This window comes from Triticum dicoccoides, chromosome 2B, assembly GCF_002162155.2.
Source record: "Triticum dicoccoides isolate Atlit2015 ecotype Zavitan chromosome 2B, WEW_v2.0, whole genome shotgun sequence".
Lineage (NCBI taxonomy): Eukaryota > Viridiplantae > Streptophyta > Magnoliopsida > Poales > Poaceae > Triticum > Triticum dicoccoides.
Window position 1 is genome coordinate 15,856,521 of NC_041383.1, and position 8,077 is coordinate 15,864,597.

The 8,077-nt window shown below is 46.3% G+C and overlaps 1 protein-coding gene and 1 pseudogene across 1 annotated transcript in view; both read right to left on the minus strand.

The window, feature by feature from the left end:
- Nucleotides 1–407: 407 nt before the first annotated feature.
- LOC119360237 lies at nt 408–2,230 on the minus strand (annotated as a pseudogene).
- A 3,173-nt stretch (nt 2,231–5,403) lies between these two features.
- LOC119361779 (protein STRUBBELIG-RECEPTOR FAMILY 7-like) overlaps nt 5,404–8,077 on the minus strand; it is an 18,339-nt gene continuing 15,665 nt past the window's right edge. The window contains exons 9-13 of the mRNA XM_037626925.1: nt 7,439–7,664; nt 7,176–7,332; nt 6,871–7,068; nt 5,876–5,968; nt 5,404–5,785 (exon numbers count right to left, since the gene is read on the minus strand). Of these exons, the coding sequence (XP_037482822.1) occupies nt 5,936–5,968; nt 6,871–7,068; nt 7,176–7,332; nt 7,439–7,664 (614 nt within the window). The 3' untranslated portion in view covers nt 5,404–5,785; nt 5,876–5,935. The remainder of the gene's footprint in view (nt 5,786–5,875; nt 5,969–6,870; nt 7,069–7,175; nt 7,333–7,438; nt 7,665–8,077) is intronic.

An 8,077-nucleotide genomic window follows, 5' to 3' on the forward strand; every position in this document is an offset into this window, starting at 1 on the left:
GCGCCGCGCTGGACGCCGACACGTCCCCTCAAAAAGGTGCCCGCAGCGACCTGTCGCGCCTGCTCCACCAGATCTGCGCCCCAATCGGGGCGCTCGCCTCCTGCGTCCGCCATGGCGATAGAGAGGATGCGTTGAGGGCGACGAGGAGGTTGGAGAGGAGAGGGAGTGGGGAGTGGGGAGTGGGGAGAGGGAGACGATGCGACGGGGGGAAATGGTGGGCGATGCGGCCGGAGGTGGTTGTCGTCCATATTTATATGATGTGACGGTTTGGAATCTACCCGTGACACGTGTTGCCCCACGCGCGGGCGGCTCCACGCGTGCACGAAACGCCGCCATATACAAATACGTATACGGCCGGGGAGGCGATCTAACCGGGCCCATACGGGCCTTCCGGGGCTCCTCGACGGCTATACGCGGGGGCAACAAAGATGATCGTGCCCCTCGTTATGAATCGTTTTTGTTTCATCCTGGCCGTCGATGTGTTTTTCCACCTCGCGTTCAGCCCAGGGGGAGCACCAGAGCAGAAACGCATCAACTTTCGGGCGAAAAGGCCACAATCTGGCACATGGTGAGCCTTGCGACTCATCAACATTGACGAGAAAAGGCCACAAATCTGAGTCGTCAATTGAGCATGGCTCATCTCCGCAGATCAACTCACGCACCATCTTGAGGTTTGCCACCATGTCTGATATGGCCGGACGGTCCTTCCAGGCAAATGCCATGCAGCATCGCGCAATCTGCGCCACACGCTTCAGCGCCTGCAGCTGCCATGGCGTTGGTGCCGGTACATGTCGCCCGTCGAGCAACTCCTCAAGATTACCGGCCTCAATGATGAGGAGCGCGAAGCTTACCAAATCTCCTTGCATCTCATCCCTGCGTTGGGAAAATACCTCTCTCCCCGTCAGAACCTCAAGAATCACCACGCCCAGGTTGTACACATCGCTCGCCGGCATCAAATAACCATAGTAGCAGTACTCAGGCGCGAGGTACCCAAATGTGCCAACAACAGGGAGCTCCAACCAATCCTCCTCATCAGGCGACAACTGATGAGCCAAAGTCTGACACATACGGGCACCGAATTGGAGTAAAAAATAATGTTAGTCGACGTGATGTCCCGATGGATGATCGGTGGGTTGGCACGACAGTGTAAGTGCTCGATGGCGCGTGACACGCCGAGGAGCACAGCGATGTGCATCTTCCAGGACCCCGTCACCGGCGAATTCGTGGAGGAGCCGTGATCAGGATGCATGTGGTCGAAGAGTGCGCCGTTCTCCTTGTACTCGTAGACGGTTAGCCTCTGTGGTTCTTCCGACTCTTCGGGATCTTCTGACAGTTCCTTTCTCCACCAGCTTAGGAGGCGCTTTGGTCTCTTTTGTGGGCTTGTTCGCAGGCGTTTGTCCTTGCTCACAGTCACACACGATCCAAGGAGGCCCACGATGTGTTTGTGTCCGAGCCGTGATAGGATGTCGATCTCTGTGCGGAAATCCTCCTCTAAATTGTGCGGGTGGGGCTTGTTGAAGCGCTTGATGGAACCTCTCGGCTCTCGCCCATCATGAAGCCTGCCCCTGTACACCGTTCCGGACCGGCCTTCACCGATCATGGTGTTTGGGGCGAAGTTATTGGTGGCAGCCACGAGCTCCGACAACGTGAATTCTTGGGTTCCATGTGGAAGTACCTCCTGAGAGACCTCTGTGGACACCTGCAAAAGAGACAACAAATGAGCATTCGCACTGAATAAGTACGTTGAACATACCTGCAGCTGGGATGGCTCTGGAAATGGAGACGGTTCATCTCTGGTGGAGCCATCTTGAACAGGTACATTGTAGATTCGTTCAAGGCGGCGTGTGATGCCGATGTGACTGGTCACAGGGAAGAGGATGAGGTAGGAGTCGATCTTGCTCTGCACCTCCCTGAAGCTCTCGGCCGTCCTGCCAGTGCCAGCCATGACAAACTGGTCCGCCGCGTTCCTCCCTTGGCACGACAGGACGAACTCGTGGGCGTCCCGGAGCATGTCACCCAGCCCGGCCAGCGGCTGCGCCGCCTCTGGCTCATGCACGTGCGGCAGCAGCTGCGCAATCATGAGGGCCCGACGCGCAAGCTGCTCACACTCACTCCTGTTGTAACGAGCCGTCATCGCGTCTTGCATGATCATGGAGATGAGGCCGCCGACGTCTGCGCCGACCAGCTGCGCCACCGTCGCAGCCTGACCCAGCCCAGTCCACAGCGCCATGGCAGACTCTACACATGATTGAGACTCGAATGATGGCTCCTGTTTGCTACTCCAACGGAGATACTAGAAGAGATCAGCACACCTGTTGACATTAGATTTTGGCATGGACAAAAACATAATTAAGAAGGCTTTAAATGGAAAAGTGCTCAAAGTGAAAAAGTTCCGTATCGTCAAAAGGAGAAACTTTGACATTTGGGCCATAGCCATCCGATCTCATCTCTAAGGCCGAAGTTGTGTTTGAAGCACTGAGATTTTGTACTCAGAACACTATTCGGCTGATTACGCCCCCAAGATGGCCTCATATGAGAAAAGTGTCCACAGATTGTCTTCGTCTCGTCGAAACGATCGATTTTAATATAAGAAACGTCTAAATCGAAATTCGTATGCAAAAGTTAGAGTCAAAATAGTGTGCTGCATAAGTCTGCGCCGGAAGTTCCGGGCAGAACTTCCAGGGAGGTTCCGGGCTAAACCGAAAGTTTGCACGCGGTGCACCCCGAAAACTGAAATTTTAACATTATTTGCAGATTTGTGTGGCCAGTTTCGACATTAAGATGACCTCGGATGAAAAAATGATCAACTAAGTAATTTTTCTACATTGCAAGATCTACAACTTTGCTTTTGGGACCATCGCGATCCGAAGCCATATGCGACCTGCAGGAGCTGTGCAAAAGGGCAACTTGATGTAATTTTATCCCGGAAGTTCCGGGCTGACCGGAAGTTCCGGCCCTCGTAGTCCGAGTTAGGTTATCTTTTGATGTTTTGGACGGGATTTGAGTCATTTTCTTTTACGGAAAGTCCAGCCGCCTCATATATATGTAAGATGTGACGGCCGATTGAATAACAACACACAATCGAACAATCAATCTATCATCTTTTACCTTTACCTTTATATCTCTCCCTTGTTCTTCTTCTTTCTGGTTCTTCGTTTGTTCTTCTTCATTGCAGGGCGGCGAACCTCGAGGCCCTAGGGGCGATCAGGTCGACCTAGGGCAGCCCATAGCCGCGGCGCGCCCTGACGGGGTCCCTCCCGGGCGTGTGGGGTTTCGGGTCTATAAAAGCGCCTGCCGGATTGTCTTGCGTACCGCGCTTCCGGCGGGTCTCCTTCGACGTGAGCTGCGGTGCATCACCCCCGGCGTCGAGGGTACACGGTGACGTGTTTGTGTGCGAACAACACCGGCAAGCACAGAGTACGCACGCCGGCAGTAGGGACAGCAAGCACACCGGCCACAGCGTGCACACAACCGGTGATCTTGGCGCCTGCTTCCCCTCTGCCTCCTCACGCAGCTGCTTTCCCTCGGATCCTGCCCACCGCCGCGCTCCAAAATCCGCCGGAAACGCCGTCACCGTGTCCACAAATCCGCTGCACCGCCACGAGCCAGAGGATGCAAGGGGAGAGAGGGGGTTGGCCGGGGTTTGAGAAAGCGGGATTTTGGAGACTAACCTCTGTCGCCGCCAACTCCCCCATTCGTCAATCGCCGCCAATAGTCCCGCGCGAGAGAGGGGGGTTTCAATGATGGGTGTATAGGCAGTGAAACCGTGGTCGGCAGGGTGAGGGTGGCTTCCAGGAAACTCCCCGGAAGACCGCTGCTGCTCCCACGCGGCAGCCCATGGCGATGGTGATGCCGTCTCGCTTTCTCTCTACGGCAGTGTCTCTCAGGCGACCTTGACCCGCACGGGTAGATAGGGCAGGTAGTCTCTCCTTGGACCTCGATGTAATTTCTGGTTTCTTTGGGGCACTTGTACTCCCATTTGATCCTTCAATATAGTTCTAGGGGCATTTTCGCCCAAAAAAACTACTACTCAATTACACATTTTTTGGACAAACTGTTGCACAAAAGAAAAAAAAATATTGGTAGCTTCGAGCTTCAAAATGTGCAAGCCACCCAACTGCACATTCTTAAGGCCCAATTACACAAAAATAATAATCTGTGCAAGTTATAATTCAAACAAAATCCAACTACCTATTCACGCCTTTTCGATCATAATTTCTGTAAATTTAAAATGAGCAAACACCTAATAAACAAAGACAAATACAGAAGTCAAACAGTAATGAAACTAGCAAAAATAATTAATGCATGTGCAGTCTAAACCCTAAACCTTGCGCCCTAGCTATGGTTAACTTTCCCATCTTAATTGTTCGTGTTGAACTCAATGATAGTTCTTCAAATGTTACTAATGTGACGAAGCTAAATGCATGTGTGGTCTTGTTGCGAGATTGTTGGTGTCGACAACTTCCAAACACATTGGCCTCATTTATAGAAGAAGCTGCTGAATTCTGATTATTTTTCTGACGCTAAGTTCAACGGCTACGAGATTGAAGCAAAAACTGGCAAAGGCTAAACCCCTACGGTTACTGCCCTAATCAGCTCTCGCTGATTGGCCGTCTCCAGCATTCTTCTATAGTGTCTCTATGGGTCCATAGATGTTCAGTGAGTTCCGTTTGTGATGGCATGCCACCGTGCCGGATGGTGGTACTCTTAGGATCACCATAATTAGCTCTTGATGGTCGGCAATATCCATCATTTTGATATAGCCTCTACAGATCCACGAATTGCCAGTTCATTCCCACTGTGATGGCGCGCCAGATGGTGGAATTCTTTCGGAAACATGATTGTATTGCAAATTGTTGTGTGTAATATGGATACAGAAGTAACTGGAACTTTTGTTGTACTCTAATGCTATTGACCGATCTGATTCTGTGGAGGAACTGCAGTTCATCGGATTCTCGTTGAGGAGCATCTAGGAAGGCAGAAACTAGTGGCACTGGGTGGTTATTTATTTGTATATTGTGATTTATGCTGTTTGCATACTATCATATCTTGTGAATCATAGAGTCTATTACTTCTTTTTTAGCAACACAGTCCATCAAAATCGGCACAATCTTGATAGCCCAAATACTGAAATAATGGAAACAGAGTATGAACTCTGTGAAGATAGGGTAGCAACTTAACTGTGAAACAGTAACTCCTTGCCTACAGATTATGCATACTGAAATGGTTGGTATTGAATGAAAACTTACAGTTGGCAAAATTATAAAATTACTGGATTATTGCAGTCCCCATATAAGTAACAATTCGAGCTGCAAAGAAGTACTAGTATAGATCTAGTACACGGTATTCCAATCAATTGCTAATTCTGAAGTAAAGAATCTTCACAGAAGTTATACCGGATAATCTGAAACAATTTGCAAATCTGAAAAAAGTACAACACCAGCCCTTCATCTAACCTCTGTTGTGTGCAACAGCAGGAGCCACAAATAGCAGTCAAATAAATACCTCCCAGTGTGTACCCTTGTCTACATAATTTTTGGTTCCTACTACCAGTACTGCAGTTAAGGTTTGCCGATAAACTTATACAAACTCCCAGGGACATTGATTTCGAAACCATGTCCCTAGTACTGAATATTTCTCTTTGAGCGGAGAACACGCTTTGAGATATGTGACATACACTGGCTACAACTTGAACAGGAAACCAAACAAGTTGAATGTTTGCTGTAGTGGTCGTGGAACATAAATGCTACTTGCGAGGAGAAAGTATGTATGGAGATCCAAAGCCCTGTGGTAAAATCAAAGCTAACTTGAATTATACAACCATCGATAGAACTGTCAAGCACTTAACACGGTAATGATTTATAAAAGGGTATACCAGGAAGATAGAAGCAATGAATATTGTTCTGAGTTTGTGACAGCCTCTTTTGATTGTAATCTATGGCTCCTCTTGGACGTCGTGGATTGATAGCTGGAATGGAGATTGCATGTATATTTGTTAAACTGGCCTATACGTGGACACAAAGTGGGGAACACTAACTGTTGGATAAATTACGAAAGTCAGGACTTGAACTCAAGACATTGGACCCTGATTCCATGTTAAGCTTCATGCACTAGCCAATCCAACCAAAAGTCTGAACTGCTGAAAAGGCTAGGCGATTCACATTTACACTTCAACAAGATTTCCCTAGTTTATAGTCTCTTAGTTGTTTTAAGCTTTCTCTTTCATCATAGACACGATCTCCAAAAATGCTAATTGATTGGCAATTTAATTTTCAGTAGAGTTATACATTCCAATCCAATACAAAGTATATAATCTAACATGTTAAGATACCAGTGGTAGAAGTTCCAGAGTTGACTTTGCATTCCACAAGATACTAGCGATCAAAGTTTGAGTCCAGAATGACAACTTTTTGAGAAACATTGGGAGTAAACACTATGATATTTTTAACTTCAGTAATTGATGCAACACAAGATGCCCCCGTTGCTAATGTCAGACTATTCAAAACATCTTCATTCGTGCACATAAAAATAATGAATACTACAAAATCATTTAAACCTTTTAGCTAACGAGTTCTAGCCAAAATGTCCTAGGTTTACATTCGAAGGGTCAGATGCATACTATGAAGTGTAGAGAGTAGCTACTCTATTGAGCAATACCCTAGTTATATACTAGATTGAAGAAAATGTTGTTCAAACGGGATTCAAATTAGGTGACAAATATGCATTATGCACACACCTCCTTCAATTATAAAAAGGTATTTTGGGAGAACTTTTATTATTATTAATATTGGGTAGGAAATAAAGATACAAAATATATTTTAGGCTATGCAATACCTAATGGTATCACACATGGGCTACATGTCACATTACCTCGTTGCGAATGTACCATTTCATACTTTCCAACCCGTGAAACATATCAATAACTCTCTTCATCGTAGGCCGTCTTGTCGGCTCACGATTCACGCAAATTAGACCGATTTGAATGCATCGTTCTATTTTTTGGATGTCTGCTTCAAGCGATGTATATCCTGGTTCTTCTTGCAGCTTATTTCTCCATTTTTGAACTTCCTGTGATATTGAACACAAATTATGGACATATTACTACGCAGTGGTAATGCCATATAGTCTTGTGCAAATGGACCTTCATCTTGAAACTTCAAACCCATTTGTCTTACTCGCTTGATGAAGTCCTGGGAAGACGTTCTGATCTCATCTGGGTATGGGTAATTCCTATGCCCCGTTATTACCTCCATAATCATTACACCCAAACTGAATATGTCTGCCATAGGTGTGATTATACCTCGTTCCCGGTACTCTTCTGCCATGTAACCTCTACAGTGTAAAATAAGTGGGTGAATACGAACCGTTAAGAGAAAAGTAGAGAAAACGCATTATATCAATTGCTAAAAGGCGATAAACAATAAGGTGCTTAACTTACAATGTTCCAGTAGCAGCTGCGGTGCGAATAGTTTGATTTCGATCAAACAATCTTGACTGGCCGAAGTCTGTAATTTTTGGTACAAAATTTTTATCAAGCAATATGTTGGCGGGTTTCAAGTCCAAGTGAATAACTGATTTCTCGTGAAGGTACTGTAGACCAAACGAAATGCCCTCAATTATTTTGCAGCGTTTGGGCCAATCAAGTCCAGAAGATTCATCTGCATCTGTAAATAAAAGAAGGGAATTCAATAGATATTGTCTTATAATATATTTTATTGCTCTATGACTAAGAACTTCCTTGTTCTATCATACACTCTCCTTTTTATTCATAACACGCAATGTCTTGAAACTACATGATGTAAAAAACTGCAACGTTAGTATAACATGAAAGCGAATAAATTCGGTGACATGCGACTATTAGCCGTAAGATCCGCAAAGAATTTACAGATGGAAATGATTCATAAACACTTAGGATGCATGTTAATAAACTTATAAAACCTGTCCGTACCTGGGTACACGCACTACATGCATTTCTTAGTCTCATAATGGATACGTAGTGATTTCAAATCCGAAAAGGTGAAGGAACATCGTCAATATGCTGATCTTTGAAGTCTTCAAGGTTAACCACAACATAACT